Raw genomic sequence first — 20,526 nt, forward strand, 5'->3', positions numbered from 1 at the left:
TAAAATATCTACAGTGTTTCTACAAGGGGGGTAGTCCAACCAACCCTCATTCCTCTAAACAATTAGCAGTAGTTGTGATAATATTCTCCACACCTGGAGTAGGCCCCATGTTGATGCAACATTTTTATACTCAGGGACACCAGACAGTTCCTGCTGGATTTGTACACATACATCCATGATTGTCCTGCAATTAGTGATGATTTGATCTGTGACTGTGATGTCCAGTCATTATTCACGGTCATTCCCAAACATGGAGGCATTAGGATGGTTGAGTCCCATCTTAGAGATCTACCATTTTCGTTGGACCATGATGTTGAGTTGATCATATTGCTGGCCATTTCTGATGTTTATGTTGACAAATTACCCAGTGGGATTGTTAATATATGACTAAAGTGTATTTTTTTTCGGTACATACTGACTGATCCGGCCTTTGTTTATCCATATGGGTCCTGGCACATTTTACATTAGGACTAAAGGGCAGTGTATGTCAAAGGATGTTGTCCTATCTAGCTTCATGTGTATCATGTCCAGCCTACTGTGATGATCATAGTATTAATAATGTCCACTCTGCTTAAAAACAGTTTTATTAGAGGACTACAACAACATTCATTAAAATGTCCCATAACATCCTGCTATTGAATGAACACAGACACCAGGCAGAAATTAGCATTTGCTGAGGAAAAGTTATTGAGTCTTCCCGAACTGATCAACAATGGAACTTGCCTAAAAAAACAATTACATATTTCAAAGTGATTGAAATCTTTGATTATCTCATGGGACTCTTTTCTCTTTTTTTTCATTCCACTAACTAACCCTTTCACCTGAGAAGTCTACCAGCACATCCAAAGCATTAAAGCTGTGAAGTAATGAAACACCATCCTGATTCTCTGCAGTCCTGTTCATATAACTCAGTGACATACCCATGCCATGGAATATACCATGTTCCTGTTACGCAGTGACATACCCATGCCATGGAATATACCATGTTCCTGTTACTCAGTGACATACCCATGCCATGGAATATACCATGTTCCTGTTACTCAGTGACATACCCATGCCATGGAATATACCATGTTCATAGTACTCAGTAACATACCTAAGTCATGTAATATACTATGTTCGTATTACTCAGTAACTTACCCATGTTGTGTAATATACCATGTTTGTATTACTCTGTGACACACATGTCATGTACTATACCATGTTCATATTACTCAATGACATTCCTATATCATGTAATATACCATGTTCGTAATATTCAGTGGCATACCTGTATCATGTAATATACCATGTTCCTGTTACTCAGTGACATACCCATGTCACGTAATATACCATGTTCATATTACTCAGTGACATTACTATATCATGTAATATACCATGTTCATAATATTCAGTGATATACCTGTATCATGTAATATACCATGTTCCTGTTACTCAGTGATATACCCATGCCACGTAATACACCATGTTCGTATTACTCAGTGACATACCCATTTCATGCAATTTGCCATGTTCGTATTACTCAGTAACCTTACCATGTCATGCAATATACCATGTTCGTTCTACTATATGACATAGCCATGTCATGTAATATACCACTCTGTGACAGCTGCATAGCGATAAGGGCATACAGAGTGGGCACAGCACTTTCACTGCAAATGGAAAAGCTTTAGAGACTGTTAATATACACAAGCAAGCAGTATAGCTAATTGGGGCTGCATCTTCATTATACATACAAAACTAATGAGTCAAGCATGAAGGAATGGACTTTTATGTAAGTTAAGATGTTTACAGAATATTCACCAGTATAATTCTGGCATACTATTCACATACTTCTCTTACCTTTTATATGCAGATAATTAGATGAGGTACAGTCATTCACTGTTGTAGTCAGAAGTAAGGCAACCTCTAAAATTTCAGATATACTTATGTCCATGGTAATGAGATAATCACTAAACATGTTTTACATAACAGTCTGAAAGCAGATGTCTTCAATTGTTACATTTACAGCAAAAAATAAAAAAAAAATCTTTAAAACATAAAAATCTTGGACTACTCCCTACTCTTCAAGGAGTCATTAGGAAAAAAAATCATCTAGTTGTGACAATAACTTTACTTGATAAGTAATATCATGGTGGCTCAATGTAAGATCTCCATTGCACATTTCCAGGGTCAAGGGTTCAATTCCGAATTCTAGTCACTGTGTGAAGTTTTCTTTGTTCTCTGTGGGCATTCTGGTTTCTTTATATGTCCTAAAAGATGTTGACTGACTACACTGAATTGTCTAAATCTAGCCAACCTAGTAGTGAACAGGGATAAAGCCCTGGCTGTCAATCAGGTGATCTGAGTTCAATTAGCAGCTTGGGCATTTGACACAGCTGGCAGAGCTGATAGTCATACCTCTCCTGGGGAGGAAGGACCATTATAGGCACCTCTCTGATAAGGTTCTGGTAGATTCTACAGCTTGGAGAGAAGGTAGTGAGCTTTAGTGGATAAGGGGACAGCACAGACTTGGCAGCTTTATGGATCCGTAAGTAGACCATGTGTTTAAGCTACTTCCCATTACTCACCTGGACTGACAATGTCATCAGCAAATAGAGGGATGGGACATAAGGCAGAGAAAAACAGTATGCACCACAGTACAGCAACCCTTGCCTATCTCCTCACTCTCCAGTTGCCTAGCAAATCTTTCAATCTGTTAACATTGGCATGGAGAAAGATGGCTTCATTTATTTATTTTTATTTTATTTTCTAATACTCATACTCAGATGGCCTTCTGGTACAAAGACCCGTTTGGAGAGAGTCATACTGGGATGTTGCCCAGAATGGGAGATATGTGGTAATTAGAAGTATAGGGACAAGAAGGGCATGAAGTCAATATCAGTAGTCAAACATAACACCTGCCAAAGAACGAACTGTCCATATACATGTACTATATTTACCCATGTCTTCATGGTCCATATAGTGGCAAAGAACGGTACAATAGGGTCCAGTTAACCTGCATGGATAGCAAGTAAATCCACTATTTTGTAGGAAATGCATTCTGTAAGAGCTCCTATGCTCACATGAGGCATTGGTAAAGATGTTTATCTACTGTGCTATGAGAAATATAAAGAGAAAAATACTAAGAATATAAACAGGACAGTGTGTGGGCTGTTGTGTTGATGAAACGTCGACCCAAGTCCTAGAATATTTATGCATATTTAGCAGTTATTTTTACATTTAATTTTGAAGTCCTTAAAATCAGGGATAAGGCAATAGGATCTGACAACTGCTAAATTAATTTATAACCCACATGGACTACTGTAAGGAGCTCTTTTGTTAAATACTGAGGCTACTTACTTAAAACAGCTTGGGTTGGGCATGTTTTTTCAGTGTGGTGGCCACCTCTTCTTTAGGATTGCTTATCCTAATTATAAAAATAATACATTTCAAAGGTGATTTTGGTTATACAGAATTCCTGAAGGAATTCATCAGTCCATGTGGATAGCCTTGTGTACTGTTTATGACTTTCATTTACTACAAACACATTTTTGCAGGGACTTAACTGTTATACTTTAACTATACACTTACTCATACCAATATCTATATCTGCAATAGTCAAAGAAGTCTGGAACCCCATCACTAATAATAATAAAATTCAGGAAGTGCTTGAGGTACCCTATTATGTTAAGCAGGACTTTCTCAGGGATAATTCACAACAACGTGAAATTCTGATTAATGTCACTCTACTGCTGTCTATGACATTTCATAACATAATCATCACCTTTTTTACCAAATTATGCTGGCATATCTAATATTATGCAAAACCAACTGTACTGTGAAGGTTAACAAATAAAACATGCCTAGCTGTCATACGCACTGGGACTATAAGCACAGAGTACTTCCACATTTATTATTTAAAGAAGATGTTTTGTCATTTATGCAAGCAATAATGCCCAAGAGTTTGTGAGTTACTGAGTAAATAATTCATGCCCAGGGGTTGTTTTGACACCTGACGAGCAGCCGGAGGGCCTCTACACCCCTGGAATTACATTATTTATGCAGTCACACACACCCTAAAGGGCATTATTGCACTTAGGGAATGTGCTGTTTTGTAAAATTGTTTTGCATTACATATTTAAACAATAACCGATGAAGTGGTGTGGTACATTGAAGATTTACCCAAGGTTGGCATGGTTTAATAATGAGGGCGAAGCCCGAGTGATTAAATAAAGCCAACCGTGAGTACATTTCAATATACCTCAACCACAGAGTCAGTTATTGCTATTATACAATGACATTATTTAAGAAAAAAAATACTTACTTACTTTTCTGAAATAATGTCTTTGTATAATGGTGCATTACTGTTCTTCCGTGGCTGGTGGTATACTGCTTCCTTGTGTTGATGTTCTGCGCATGCGTATGGGACTTGTGTTCCCACACATACCCAGTAAATCAATGCTTTGAAATGGAAGCAATAGAGAAAAGAAAGTCTTCATTGCTTCGTTTTTGTTTTCTTTTTTTTTTTTAATTAAAAAAAAAAACTTTAAGGCAGTTTAGGGGTAGGAGAGGCATGGAAGAAATACAAGTGATATCAGGTACGTGTGTTTAATTTCAAATAACGTACCTGATTTCTCTAGTATTTTGTCCAAGCTGCCTCTCTGGTATGTCCGGAGTTGGAGCTAAAGATTTTTTTTATTTTTTAAGAAGTAAAAATAAAATTTAAACAATATACCAATGGAAAGATGTCCGGGTGACCGGATCTTTTTCCATTGGTATATTATGGGATTTACAACGGGCATGCTGGTTCGGCTGGCCAATCAGAGTGCACATTTTTGAATATTAATGGGGAGTCATTGTATAATTATTTTGTTATTACTATATTTTTTTTATATATTTTTATGTAAAATAGTTCCTCTGCCTAATGTTCCAGAGTTGCTGTAGTATATTTAAATTGTGTTGGAGGAGGTACTTTGCATCTAAAATGTAGGATTTGTAAAGAATGTGAAGATTTTTTCCTCATTTTTTTGGTTTATAGGTTCATAGGTGTGTACTAGTCGAATGGCCCTGGAGCCTTTACAAGCCTAGCCCATACAATTACCCTGGCATCATGCCACCTGACCTTAGTTGCAAGTGCCTTGGTTGAGTAGAGCCACTGGAGTGTTCCCCGGGAAGAAATTTCTATTTCCCATCCACTCATCAAGATTTCTCTTGAAGAGGTCCAGTGAGGTGCTCTGCTTGACCTGTATGGGAAGTCTATTCCAGAGCATGGGCAGTCTCTGTGTTATGAACCTGTCCTTCCAACATGTTCTGTTGATTGTGGTAATGAGGTTGAGGTCTTTAGAACTTGTGGTGTGGAGGAATTGGGATTTCTTTAGATGTAGCATTTCTAACAGAGCTGGGTCAGGCATGGCTTTGTAAGTCAAGCAGAGATAGCCTCTAAGTAGGCGATATGAGACAAAGAATAGTTGGATTTTTTTGAGTCTGTCCATACAGGACACATGTTTAAGGCCTACAGTCCTCTTTGTGAGATACTTTGTTAGCCTCTCCAGCTGTCGCATGTGTCTAGTGAGGTACATGCCAAATGGGGCATTGTACTCGATGATTGGCCTAATGAGGGAAGAGTAGAGGGAGACAATGGCCTCTTTCTTCCTGGATGCAAAACCCTTGGCAGTGAGATGTGCTACATAGAAGGACTTTCTGACCACAGTGGCAATGTGGTGGTCAAAAGAGAGGTTGCTGTCAACCTGTGTTCCCAGATCTCTTATAATACCTTCTGTGTTCAATGAACTACCATCGATGTGGTAGTTCAAGGGAACTGGGTTTTTCCCAAGGGGGATGACTACACATTTTTTCGGCATTGAGCTTTAGGCCATGGTTCTGACACCAGTCATTGGTCTCAGTGATGCCTTTCTGTAGGATGTCAACATCACTTGGGAAGTTAATAATGGCTCCCAAATTGCAATCATCTGTGAACTTTGTCAGCCAGAGCCCCTTCATGTTGGCCTGGACTTCAGAGAAGTAGATACTAAACAGGAGGGGACCCAGGACTGAACCCTGTGGTACTCCACTCATGACTGGTCTGCATTCTGACTTGGAGTCAGTTACTTTCACACTGTGGGTTCTATCTGTGAGACAGTTTGCAACCCACCTAGTGATATAGGGGTTGATGCATAGCTTAGTGAGTTTTTCTATGATTCCTGAGTGGGAAATGGTATCATAGGCCTTGGCCAGATCAAGGTAGGCTGTATGAGCCACCTTGCCTTCATTCACAGCTCTGGTGACTGACTCAAAGAAGTCGACCAAGTTGAGCAGGCCTGATCTACCCTTCACAAAACCAAACTGTGTGGGATCCAGAGTTTGGATATTCCTTATATTCTTGTTTATTAGGTCCATGATGATGCATTCCATAGCTTTGCATATCAAACTTGTCAGGCTAATAGGGCGATATTTCCCAGGGCCTGTAGTCGCTCCTCCTTTGTTGAGAGGGATGACTGTACAGTGTGCCATTTGGTAGGGACAAAACCTGAGGTGAGGCTGTAATTGAACAGGGCACGCAGGTAAGGTGCCAGTTCACTCTGTAGTTCATGTAGAACATAGCCAGGGATATTGTCAGGTCCCATAGAAGCTGTATTCTTGGCCTTGGACTATGCTGTTTTAACCTATGCAGCAGTAATACTGGGTGCCTGGCAATCTACTGGTGTTGTGATTGGTCCTTTGGGGTGGGGAGAGAGGGGTAAAGCTGGCACTGAATCTGTCGGCCAGTATATTGGCAATATCTGTTGGCTTGGTATAGGAGGTACGATTGTGCAGTAGCTCAGAGCAAATCTGGGTATTGCCATGGAGATTCTTTATATAACTATAGAAGGCCTTGTGGTTGTCTTTACTATCTGCTGTAATTCTGTTTTCATAGTTAGCTTTAGAGGATTTGATGAGGGATCTCAACTTTTTGTTGAGGCTAATAAGGGATTTTTTCCAGTCTTGGGACTTTACCTTATTCTTCATCTGTTTCCTCCTTCTGTTGTAGAGTTTGTTTATGGCAGTCAACCACCAGATTGGCTTCCTTTTTTTGGAGGAGACGGTCTTGGTTGTATTGGGTATGGCAAGATCCATGTATTTGTGTACATGTTCATAGAATGCATTGGTGTATGATTCGGCAGTCATGCAACTATTCTCCATTTGCATGGGTGTCGTGAAGTTAGCCACCTCTGTTTTTAGGAGCCCAAAGTTAGCTTTGGAGAAGTTTTTCATGGTGGTTACCTTTGCGGGAGGGGGTGGGAGGGATGTTGATTTCCAAGGTGATTAGTTTGTTGTTGGATCTTACGAGGGAGGAGTTGACTATTGGTGTAGAGCAACGGTCGCCTATGTTAGTAATGATCAGGTCAAGGATGTTGCTACCTCTAGTGGGGGTAAGAACGAGCTGATCTAGGGCATTGGAATTAATGAATTCCAGGAAACATTGGGAAAGTGTATTGGTACATGAGTAGTTTTCCCAGTTAATGGAGGGGTAGTTGAAGTCACCCAGTATGAGGGTGTTAGGTTGGACCCTAATATTCTCCATGGTGTTTAGCAACATGGAGCATGAGTCCTGGGACATGGTTGGGGACCTGTAGCAGGCTACAACCTGAATTGGTGCCTATGTTAGCTGCACCTGAAGTATCTCAGATGCGCTATGTTGGGCTACCAGTCTAGAGGTGTGCACATCCTTTATAAATATGGAAACACCACCTCCTTTGGAGCTTTGGTCCAAGTTCTGCGGCTGAAAGATGCGGAATGAGTTATAACCTGGTAGTGCAGAGGTGCTTTCTGCTGCCTTGAACCAGGTCTCTGTTAGGGCACAAATGTCAATGTTCTCCGTTTTAAGAAGTACTTTGAGTGAGTCCATTTTGAGATTTAGACTTCTAGTGTTGAGCAGCGTGTCCCTCATATTGCATTTGTTTGTAGCTGTTACGGTGGTACTTTGGTCTTTGGAACACAGCCTAAAAAAGGCACTATAGGTGTGGCAAAGAGCCTTGGCCAGTATCTAGAAGCCCAAGGCTGACAGATGCAGGCCATCTCTGGAAAAGCATTGAGGTCTGTCAGTCACTTATAAAATTTGTGGTTTGCTGACAAATTATTGGGGAATGAAGTCACTAAATAATGATGTACATTTGAGTTTCAGACATTATTTCCTTTAGACAATGCATATTAAAACAAATGATTTCTTTTAGGAACTTTCTAAATTTAAAACAACAATGTTTAAAATCTGTTTCTATTTTTGAGCCTTTGACCACCCCCATTTTAGGCTTCACCAAGATTTCTTGAGCTAAGAAGTTGAGAAGTATACTCACCTGTTAATTTAACTACTTCTCACTCTCTCTCAAACACACACACACACACACACACACACACACACACACACACACACACACACACATACACACATACACTTCTAGTTTCTTGCACGGATACACTCATACATTCAGACAGAAACAAAGACACAAACACGCTCACTTTCCTTTTTAATTTTTTTTTTTTAATTTTACATTAGCTAAACAGTAAAAGCATTACTTAGTGAACGTAAAATAAAGGCTTAATCAATCTCACTCTCACTTTCATGCACACATACACTCATACTTGCAGACAGAACCATAAAATTACAGGCACTTTTCTTTTTTGTTAATTTTTTAAAAAATTTTTACTTGCTAAACAGCAAAGTACTGCTTATCGAGAGTAAAATAATGGCTCGATTGATTTTACTCTCACTTTAATGCACACAAACACACACACACGCACATACACACAAGCACTATTCTTTTCTTGTTGTTTGTTTTAATTTTACACTCATTAAACAGCAAAATCTCTGCTTAAGGAGTGCAAAATAATGATGGCCATTAGCTTTCATATAGTCTGAATACATGGCAGCTTAATATGCAGCCGTGAGGCATCAGACTTGTTTTTCTGCAGGCATTACCTGTATATTAACACCCAGTGGAGAAAGTTCATTCTCCATTCAGGGTTTAATGTACGGTTTGCCCATTCCCTAAAATGTAATAAAGGCTTATACATACTGCGGGCTTTAATAATGTATGGAAAAATGTCCATAAATTTATACTTCAGAAATTTCATGAGCATTTATTAAGTCCACATGGGTTTACCTCATGACTTAAAGTTGTCTCACTTTTCATACTTAAATATGGTTTTAGTAAATGACCATTGAATAGAATGAATGGTCATTGTTAGAAAGGACTTGGCAAAATTGGTAAAGTCCATCAGAAAAACTACAGGTGACAAGAATCCATATTTCATTAATTTTTGTAATTAATTTACAGATGTACCTTCAATTATGTTTCATTATATGTGGTACAAAGGAGTTTTCATATTTAGTTTTATAAGTGATGAATGTTGTGTTTATAACGTTCCACATTATCATTGCACACTGTAAATGCATGTATTTCTTTTAACGGTGTATGGTTGACATTTTCTTAATATGCATTGCATAAGCCCAAGAGCCAGTTCATTTGAAAGCATTGTAATTTGTTCATTTGCTTCCACTAATGCCTGCCCCACATTGATTGCAAGTCTGACACAGGATTAATCTTATGCCTTGAGGTTATTTCTCTAATGAAATCCAGACATGACTATTTATAAACAGGGATTTTTTAAATCATCTCATGTTGTCTCTGATGTCTTGTCCTTTAACAGATGGAAGGCTGGAAATTACAGCCAGTTCTGGGGAATGACATTAGATGAGGGAATTCGCTACAGACTAGGAACCACCAAACCTTCATCCACAGTCATGAATATGAATGAGATACAAGTAAGTAAAGAAACTTTCAATGAAGATGTTTTTATATTTGTTTGTTTTCAGGAAAGGTGCTTATACAAGAAACATGTGAAAATGAAAAGCATTTATTGAGAGATAATGTATAGCTGATGCACAGTGTTAAACTACTAATTGTTATTTTAATAGGTGTGTGACAGTTTATTGAATAGCGGCATATTGGTTGGTATAATACTGAATGTAAAACCTCAATAAAACTCAAATGAGTAAAACTCATGGGCCAGATTCAATAAAGCCTACACTAAGTGTACACTGTTCTGCGTGAACAGAAAACAAACATGGCTCATACCTTCTTCCTCATAATTTTACTTTTCCTACTGATATTCTTTCAACTTTAAATACTGACAGGGATTAATAAAGGTTACCACAAAGTATAGACTACATGTACACTTAGTGTAATATTTCTGAGTGACTAAAAAGCACAAAAAATGTGATAAGAATTTTATTGAACACATATCGTGTACACTAATGTAAGCTTTATTAAATCTGCCTCATAGTTTTAAATCACTACTTAAACAGCATTTTAACCAGTCCTGGTCCTGCACATGCTCATCACCAGGTTAAGACTTTGTGCTCACTGTACGATACTCCTCAAATACTCTCCTTAAACATAATACTCTCAACATCTCACTGAAATGACAAAACAATTTTTATACATATCTGCTGCATGTACAATCCACTAAGTTGTACGTGGGGTTTCTCTTTAGTAACTTCTACCTCTGTAAAGTCTTATACCATATAAATGTAACGACTGCACGTGTATGAATGTTAATAGAAATGTAACTACTCTGTGTTTAATTGTAACTAAGTATAATGCAATGTAAACAAATGGAGCTTTTCTCCCCTGGCCTCTAATGAAAATGGATATTACCCACTTGGACTTTCCCAGTAAACAAAGACAAATAAATAATTAAATAAAATCCTAAATGTCAAAATGTTAAAATTTTACAATGCTGAGCCCAGAAAACCTTCTTGTGTTGTCATTTCAGTGAGATGTTGAGAGTATTATGTTTAAGGAGAGTATTTGGGGAGTATCGTACGGTGAGCACAAAGTCTTAACCTGGTGATGAGCATGTGCAGGACCAGGACTGGTTAAAATGCTGTATCTGTTTACAGTCTTAACTTGATCTCTTTTTCTAAACTCTTCCCTTCTTAACTTCTCCTTTTCTTAGTACTCTCTTTGTCTTCTCCTTCTTAGCTCCTTTCCTTTGTTACCTCTATCATACTAGTATTACTATCTTTGGGTGATCTTATTTTGGACTGTAACTGAGTTTAGTAACTAAGTCATGTAGTAATAATTCTAAATTGTAGAGTGTTGTTTTTTAGTTTTTACAAATTTTTTTTTTTTGTGGAGCTTTTCTCCCTGGGCCTCTACTGAAAATGGAAATATCTCCAGATAGACTAGCCCGGTCAACAAATGTAAAATAACTAAATAAAAATAAAATAAAAATAGTACAATACGTATACATCATGCATGCCTGTGTCAGTACACAGCCAGCCAACAAGCAAAATCTCAGAAATGAGTGCTAACATGGGTCTTGCAAAAGGGGTAAAATCAGCCCTCTACACATGTACAGGAGAGGTACTTTGATTTCAACAGTTTAATATTTTAGCATTAGGACATTTCAGCATTGTATATTCAGTAGTATGACTTTAAGTATATTTCTCTTCAGTAAGTTGACACTGACACTATTTTAATAACATGTTGCATTCTCACTTATACCAGATTAATTTTTTGACTACTTTATTTAATTATTGACTACTGCCTTCATTTGGACTTAATAAAAAAAAACAAGAAATGATGTTGACATGATGCAGAGTGTTGTTAATATATTTTATGCTGCACATGACTGAGTTTCTGTCCCAGTACACATTACTGGCCTTTCTTAGTTTACCTGTTTTATTATTCATTTGTGTCACTGCATCTCATGAAGATGAACTAAATGTATTAGACATACACTGAAATATAGGAATGTGAAAAAGAGAGATTGTATATGTATGTGTGTATATATATAGATATATACTATTTAACTACAAATCCATCAGTGCTCACACAGACATGCTCAGATATGCCCAGCTGCAGGCCTGCGCACAAACACACACGCTCGCACACACACACATATGCACACACACATATGCACACACACGCACACTCACGCACACACACACACACACACACACACACACACACACACACACACACACACACACACACACACACACACACACACACACTACACATGCACGCACACACAGACACACATACACACACTACACATGCATGCACACACACACACACACACACACACACACACACACACACACACACACACACACACACACACACACACAAACCCAAATTCAGAGACATTCCCAGACTCACATCCACCCATCAACAAACAAGTCTCCTGCACTCATTTACATTCCCTGAAAGACCTAGCTATACACTCGCATGCACAATCTAACACACACACATACACAAACACAATAAAAATTAAAGAAAAATGCTTAAGGGATATGTCCTTTCATGTAGATATATAGAATTCAGTTTTAAAAATAGCAACATTCAAAACATTCTGATCTACCTTTCTATCTTTCAATGATATATACAATACATTTTAAAAACAAAACTCTGAATATATGAGTAAGTGGTTATGAGGATCTGCAGCAGAAATTTTTAACTGAATAATCAGTGCTATACTTTGTTAAAACTAGAGTTAATGGTAAGTTCACATTCACCGTTCTATTGTACACATGCAGTTAAGAACATTAATAAGTTAATTTATTAGTGTCATTTCTGTGATGTCTGCTGTTTCATAATGTTATCTAGAATTCACTATCCAAAACAATATACTCTATTAATTGTCTTTGGGATATATTTTTTTCAGATGAGTATGGAACCTACTGAAATTTTTCCAGTCAGATTTGATGCAAGAGAAAAATGGCCCCATATGATTCATGAACCTCTGGACCAAGGAAACTGCGCTGGTTCATGGGCGTTCTCTACAGCATGTATGTGAGGCACAAAATGGTTGCTAAAATGTTGTTATCAGAGAGTAAATCAAAACTTGCCTTTATGAGGGATTATTCATCTATGCTTTTATCCGCATTTATAACTGCTACCTAAATGATATTATTTTTGTTTCTCTAAGAATGTGCAGTGTTCTCTGCCACCTTTGATATAACTGTCTTTCACCTCAGCATCCAGTTTTCAGCATCTAAACCTTTACCTCCATGTGGTACCACACCAACCTAAATGCAGGCAACTCTTAGTAGTTTTTATTTTCATTTTTTCCCTTTCCTGTTCCCAATATGGATTCTTTTTCTCACTCTCACATTACTTACCACCACTTATGCCCCAGGAATAGAGCCATTAGTCATACCCAGACCTCTTTGATCATAGCGAGGCTCCATCCCACTACACCTTGGAGAAAGTATTATAGTTATAATTGCACACATAATGAAGTCTGATACTCTTTGACATTTTATGACACACTGTACAAATCTGCTTATGTCCTTGAAGCAGTCTGCATGTAAAATGCTGCATTATGTCATTGTGTCTTCTTCTTCACATCTTCTATGACTTTCGTGACAGACACTCAACGCATCAGTTTGGTGTCCCTTTAACCTTTGACCTTTGTATTGCAGGTGAAAAGAATACAGTTGACTGTTTTTTTTTTCTTAAATTTCTTTTTTGAGTTCTAATATGAATTAACATAGTGTGCTTCATTCAGTTTCCTGGGTACCTGAATCTTATCAGTCTATCTGTAAAATGGGGTTTTGGGATACATTTGTACCACCTGGTGGTCATGTTCTTGACTGTGGTTATAACCTTTGCAGACCAAACAAAATATGGTGGTATGGATGGACACAGGCAGACTGTATGTATGGATGCACATGCTAAGCCATTCTATCATGTTATTTCACAGTAAGTACCATGGGGGAAAGGAAGATCTGGTTAGGGCAGAGGAAGAAGCAATGCAGTGGTTGTGACTCAGTTCTGCCTCCTCCTTTCTCATATAAAATGAATCAGGTGCAGAGTAAATAAACATAATCAGTGTCATTATCAAGCAGGCCATTTGGCTGTCAGAGATCAGAAGATGACAGGACATTATAAATTAGTGAAATTAAGAGAGAGTTTCAGGCCCAGGCATTCTCATATTGGAGCCTACCCAGTCATAGTTCTGACATCACTTGCACCAAGGGATCAGTAATTGGTGCAGGTGACTTTCAGCCAAATAGAGCAGCAGAGGAGGGAATAAAGTGCCATCACAGTAGCCCATATAGGTTCATGGGTTCATAGGTAGGTACTAGGCTATCTGCCTGAGGGCATTTATAAGCCTAGCCAGAGTGTGTCAGCTTTCGCTGCCCTATTGATTAGTTAACTGAGACTCTGTCTAGAAGAGCCAATGAAGTGATCCCAGGGGTGTATTTTCTGTTACTGATCCACTCGTCAAGGTTTCTCTTCAAGAGTGTTAATGAGGGCTCTTCCTAATGTAGTTAGGAATTTTGTTTCAAAGCATGGGGAGTCTCTGTGACAGGAATCTATCCCTCTAGCATGTTCTATTTATTGTTGTGGTGAGGTTTAGCTCACTAGAGCGAGTGGCTCGCGTGACTTGGATTTCATTAGGTGGAGCATGTCCACCAATTCTGAGTTGGACATGGCTTTGTAAGTCAGGCAGAGATCACCTCTGAGTAAGCGATATGCCACTGAGTACAGCCAGAGTTTTTCCAGTTGGGCTGCATAGGACGTATGTTTGAGGCCAGTAATCCTCTTGGTGAGGTACTTTTGTTGTCTTTCCAGCTGTTGGAAGTGTCTTGTGAGGTACATCCCAAATGGGGCATTGTACTCTATGATGGGTCTGATGAGTGATGAGTAGAGGGGCACTATAACCTCTTTATTTCTAGATGCAAACCCTTTAGTAATTAGATAGGCTACAAAGAAGGATTTCCTAACTACTTTGGCAATATGATTGTCAAAGGAGAGATTATTATCTACCTGGGAGCCAGATCTCTTATTACCTCTTCTGTATTAAGGGGGCTGCCACCTATGTGGTAATTCATGGGTGTTTCGTTTTTCCAAACAGGATGACTATGCATTTTTTTGGCATTTAGCTTGAGACCATGACTTTGATACCAGGTGTCCGTCTCAATAAGGCTCTTTTGGAGGATGTCCGTGTCAGCGGGAGAGTCAATTATGGCTCCCAGTTTGCAGTCATCAGCGAACTTGGTTAGCCATAGTCCTCCTGTGTTTGCCTGTACTTCTGAGAAGTATATGCCGAGCAGTACGGGTCCCAGGACCGAGCCTTGTGGGACACCACTTGTGACTGGTTTAGAGTCGGACCTGGAGTCCGCTATTCTTACTGTGCAAGTTCTGTCTGTAAGCCAGTTGGCAACCCATCTCATGACGTAGGGGTTTATGTTCAGGCTGGTGAGTTTTTCTATAATTCCCGAGTGGGAAATGGTGTCAAAAGCCTTGGTGAGGTGAGGTCAAGGTTGGCTGTGTGAACCACCTTCCCTTCACCTGTGGCCTTAGTGACTGTCTCAAAGAAGTCAACCAGGTTTAGTAGGCATGATCTGCCCTTAGCAAAGCCGAACTGGGTTGGGTTAACTGTTTGGAGGTTCCCAATGTCTTTGTTAATGAGTTCCATGATGATGCGCTCCATAGCCTTCCAGACCAGGCTAGTCAGACTTATGGTGCAATAGTTACCAGGGTCACTTGTGGCCCCTCCTTTGTGGAGTGGAATAACCCTTTGCTGTGCGCCATTCTGTGGGCATGTATCCTGTTGAGAGGCTGAGGTTGAACAGTGTGTTTCATTAATGTGACGCACAAGACTCCATGGCTTCTGTAGGTGCCTATAGGAAGCTTCTGGTACATGATCTTTGACAAACATGATGTTCCTCATCAGTTTGTTGAACTTGCAACAAAATGTGCTGTATTACAGATAGTTTCCAAATCTGTGAGTGATTTCACAGATGTGCTTTCTTCATGGATATATTTTCTTCAGCAGGGCAAAGGACTCCTAATAAACTTTTTCCGATCTGATGACAACTATTTTCTATCTTGACAAATCTCATCCTTTTTAGGAGTACACAGAGACATGACTGTAACACTGTGTGGGCCCTCTTTACCAGAATTCATACTGTGGGTGCATTTATTTATGAGTGTGGGGGGTTGTGTATTTCACTATTCTAATATTCACTTGTTTCCTTCCTTCCACACATCTCAGCCATCTGTTTCATCACATTGCCATCCTCTTTCCTTCCCTGTATTATCCATTATATGTCCAAGAAACACACATTATAGTCTGTATGTAATGTATTATTTAGCTGTTATACAAACATCATTTTGCATAATTTTTGCAAGGGAAGCGGTTGTCTAGCTGTAAGAACATCTATACTCACACTCATTTATCACCCATGTATCACATTATTTATATCTGTAGTTACACACACACACACACACACACACACACACACACACACACACACACACACACACACACAAAACTCCCTCTCCATCTATCTATCTATCTGTCTATCCATATATCCGTGTGTGTGTGTGTGTGTGTGTGTGTGTGTGTGTGTGTGTGTGTGTGTGTGTGTGTGTGTGTGTGTGTGTGTGTCTGTGTTGTTCTGGGCACATGTGAATGGTTCCTTATATTACAAGTCTAAAGTCATGTATAAAAAATACAAATGATGTGGTCACTTTTAGTTGCTGTTCATGTTTATGTTGCACTTTTTTGTTTCTGACCATTAGCTGTAGCATCTGACAGACTGTCTATTCACTCGATGGGTCACATGACACCTGAACTATCTCCCCAGAATTTGTTGTCTTGTGATAAACAAAACCAAGGGGGCTGCAATGGTGGAAGACTTGATGGTGCCTGGTGGTATTTAAGACGAAGGGGGTAAGTCATGTATCATATGTTTGCAGTATAATTAGTACATTTGTTGAAGATATATCTATATAGGCTGTTTCTACTGTTTTCTGTGTTTTCCTTGTGCTCCTCACAGGTGGTAGGTGCACTGTATAGCCACCTGATTTATTTATGCATTGTTTTTAGGTTGACTAAGGTGATCTCATTTTGCAGTACCCATTTATAGAGGAGTTACAGAAAGAATTGTTCATAGAAATACCTATAATATGCAGTAACAGTAATTTAAGACAGAAACATTAAAAGTAAAATGTATGCTCTTATATTGTAACTCATATTTCAGCATACAGTGTATTGCAGATGTTTGAAAAGTCATGGTCATTACTTTTGGATATATATATATATATATATATATATATATATATATATATATATATTACATAGTCATTTACATTCAAATTGAATGCATCATTTTACTTATATGTTTGTAATAAAACTATGCATGTGGGGTTGTGCTGTTGCCTCACAACATGCCGTTCTCCAGTTTGATTCTTGGCTGGAGTGCATTCTGTGTGGAGTCTACATGTTCTCCCTTTGGTCATGTGGTTTTCTCTGTGTGCTCTCATTTAACTGTGTGAGGCATTGTGGGCATTGTGGTAATAGTAAGTATTACCAATCTGACTGTGATAAAAAATAAAACACAATGAGGAGAAAGGTTGAATATAAAAAAACGTTTAGAACAACAAGATGAAAAGACAAAAAGGGTGGGAAAGAAGTTATAAAATACAGTGAGCTGGAACTGGGTGATAATGTGGAGTGTGAAAATGTTTTTGAAATTTAAATCAAGAAGGAGTGGAAATAGAGCAAGGGGTAGATAAAAAGAAAGGGAATACAGGAAAACAAACTAAATAAAAGAAAAAAGAAATGTGCATTAAAAAGGAAAGGGCTAATATTACAATTTTGAATTTTAATAGTATGATAATGATAATGTCAATGATAAAAGAAGATTGAACATTGCAAAATGGTATAATGGACAAAATGTGAAATTATTTGTTTACATGATATGAGATATTTAAATGAAAATCAGAAAAAGCAGGTAGAGTTGTGTGGGAAAGAGAAATAAAATGGACATTTGGAGAAGATATGTACTCAAGGATAGCTATGTTGTTTAAAAAAGGTTGTATAAAGATTTTTGATGATATAATTGTTAGGCCAGATTGACATTTAATAAGTGGTATTAAGTATAATAATGTTTTGAAGCTGTTAGAGGTGTTTCAGTTATTAGAGAGAAACGTGAAGAGCTGATTAAGGAAATGAGTACATTTTTATTACCTAGATGAATGTTATAGTGATGGGAGGCTTTAACTGTAATTTTAGAAAAACAAAAAGTAAAATACATAAGGATATCAGTTCAGGAAAAAACGTGCTGGAGTTTGGTCAAATGAAGCTATGTACGGAGAGACAGTATATGTATAAAAGGGGAGCATTAAAAACTGAAACTGATTATATGTTTTTTTTTTTTGCAGAAGGATTATATGAGATTAAATGTATGGCAAATAAAAGTATTTTTCATATCATAGGGAAAAAATTACTGAGCTTTCTAATGTACAAAGGCATGTTATGGACAGTAAAGGTATGACAGTATTGGCAGGAAAGCAGAAGAAGATGAAATATTTGAGTAAGAAATGAAAAGCTTGTGGAAGTATATAGAACCATGGTGGTTACAGCACAAAGTAATGTGTATGTAATAATGGAAATATATTGTTGGAGAAGACAGAAAGAAATATTGAGGCATACAAAAAAATTAGTTAGAAATTAAGAAGAGGGAAACAAGAAAGGAAATAATTTTATATAAGGATAATATGGAAAAATTAGCCTATTATATAATCAGAAGTATGTGGTTAAGGGAAGACAGGAGGAGGTATAACTTTTGTTAGGAAAGAAAGGTAAAGAAAAATAAAAGTAAAATTGTTAGTATTAAAAATGGAAAGGGAGAGGAAGAGTATGATCTAAATGAAATAATGGAAGTGACTTATTTTTTGATGATAAGTATGAAGCAAGGGAGAGAAGAAGGGGAGAATTATGATAGTTTGGATCAAGTGTGAAAAAGGAAATTGTGAAAAAAATGGCTTAAAAGAATTGAAAAAGAGTAGAAAAATGTTAAAAAGCAAATTAAGCTGATATGGCATTTGATGTTAAGAAAGTTACCAGTTAAAGCAGAAACAATGTAAGCAACTACCGGCTAGATTGGCTAGATTATGTAGAATGTGTAATGTTGAAGAAACTATGGATAATTTTTTTAGAATGTAAAAGAACTAAATTACAAGAGTTGCATGATAAAGAATTTAAATGTTTTTTTTTTTATTTAAACATAAAAATTATTGCATATGGTATGGAGATATGGAAGAAAAGGAGATCATTTAGATTACTATTGGATGCTTTATAGGTTATGTCAGGAAAATGAGGTGTCAGGAATTTTATATAATCAGATATGGAGTAGTTATAGTAGATGATTAAGAATGTCTGTGGATTAAAGGATATGAGGGTTAAAACCTCACCAAATAGGAATGGTTGTTGCTTAACCAACTTAGAAACAATACATTTGTTAGGGTTATAAAACCCAACAAGGGTGGGGGGACTTATATGTTAAACAAAACTAACTACACTAACCAAATTTTGAATTTACTTCATGACGCCAGCATTTATGAGACAACTTCCACAAATGAGATTAATGTGGATTATAAGAAAGTAGACTTATATTTGGAAGATCCACTATCTCAAGAGTTAATTTCTTTTGATACTTTTCATTTTTTAATAAACAGTAAATCACTTATTACTACATATTTGGCATTGCCAAGGTCCACAAAAATATTATGTCACCACCTTATTGGTTAATAGTAGCTGCACATAATTCTAAAACCTACCGTCTGGCAGTTTTTATGGACCATGTCCTTAAATGAGCATTTGCTCTCCTGAATACATTTTAAAAGATTCATGGTAATTCATGTTAATTTTTAACAAAAATTAAATTATGATCTTTTAGTGACATATGCTTTTTTCAACATTCGATGTAATGGGCCTGTTAACATATTTTCCTCATCAGACAGGTTTGGAATTATTCCATTCAGTGATAGTCATGCTTACCAAGTTAATGACCGATTGATCAACTTCATTGTTGATGCTATGGATTTGATTTTGACTCATAATTGTAATGATTTTGAGGGTGAATATTTTCTCCAGGTGAAAGGTGTAGCAATGGGAACAAGTTGTGCCCCCACCTATGTTTATTTTGTTATGTGCAAATGGGAAAGGGAACACTTTTTTAAATTTGGTTACCACTATCACTGGTAATTATTTTTATGTTTCTTGGATGACATTTTTATTCTTTGGAAGGATTTTAACCCCATTTGGGACAAATTTGTGTCATATACTTACAAAACCAGCTAATTTTTAACTCCTACTCATAGACTTTCTAAAGAGAGCGTGCACTATTTAGATGTGATTATTTACAAAGACATTAAGAAACACAAGTGTGTTTTCAAGATATACAGGGAACCCAACTTTTCAAACAGTTGCCTCAATTTTTCTAGTTGTCACCTAAATTTTTCAAAGAAAAACATTTTCATGGGACAACTGGTTAGCATTGTGAGAATGTATTCTGATTACAGTGTCTTTCTCCAAGAGCTGCAGAAAGTTTTTAAGATGTTGTTAGAAACAACTCTCAATATTTTTAACAAAAATTTGGGATGAAATGATTAATAACTGGGGTAAGAGATGTACACCATTGCTAGGTGCAGACAAAATGGTCACAAACCAAGGGGACAGCAATTTGTTTTCTAATGC

General features: G+C 37.5%; 1 protein-coding gene across 1 annotated transcript in view; it reads left to right on the plus strand.

Annotated features, from left to right (window-relative positions):
• TINAGL1 (tubulointerstitial nephritis antigen like 1) overlaps nt 1-20,526 on the plus strand; it is a 527,427-nt gene that overhangs the window by 264,979 nt on the left and 241,922 nt on the right. Inside the window, exons 5-7 of the mRNA XM_044083684.1 lie at nt 9,667-9,781; nt 12,694-12,817; nt 16,566-16,716. Coding sequence (XP_043939619.1) covers nt 9,667-9,781; nt 12,694-12,817; nt 16,566-16,716 — 390 coding nt within the window. The remainder of the gene's footprint in view (nt 1-9,666; nt 9,782-12,693; nt 12,818-16,565; nt 16,717-20,526) is intronic.

This window comes from Protopterus annectens, chromosome 9.part0 (assembly GCF_019279795.1).
Source record: "Protopterus annectens isolate FY-2018-M chromosome 9.part0, PAN1.0, whole genome shotgun sequence".
Classification (NCBI taxonomy): Eukaryota; Metazoa; Chordata; order Ceratodontiformes; family Protopteridae; genus Protopterus; species Protopterus annectens.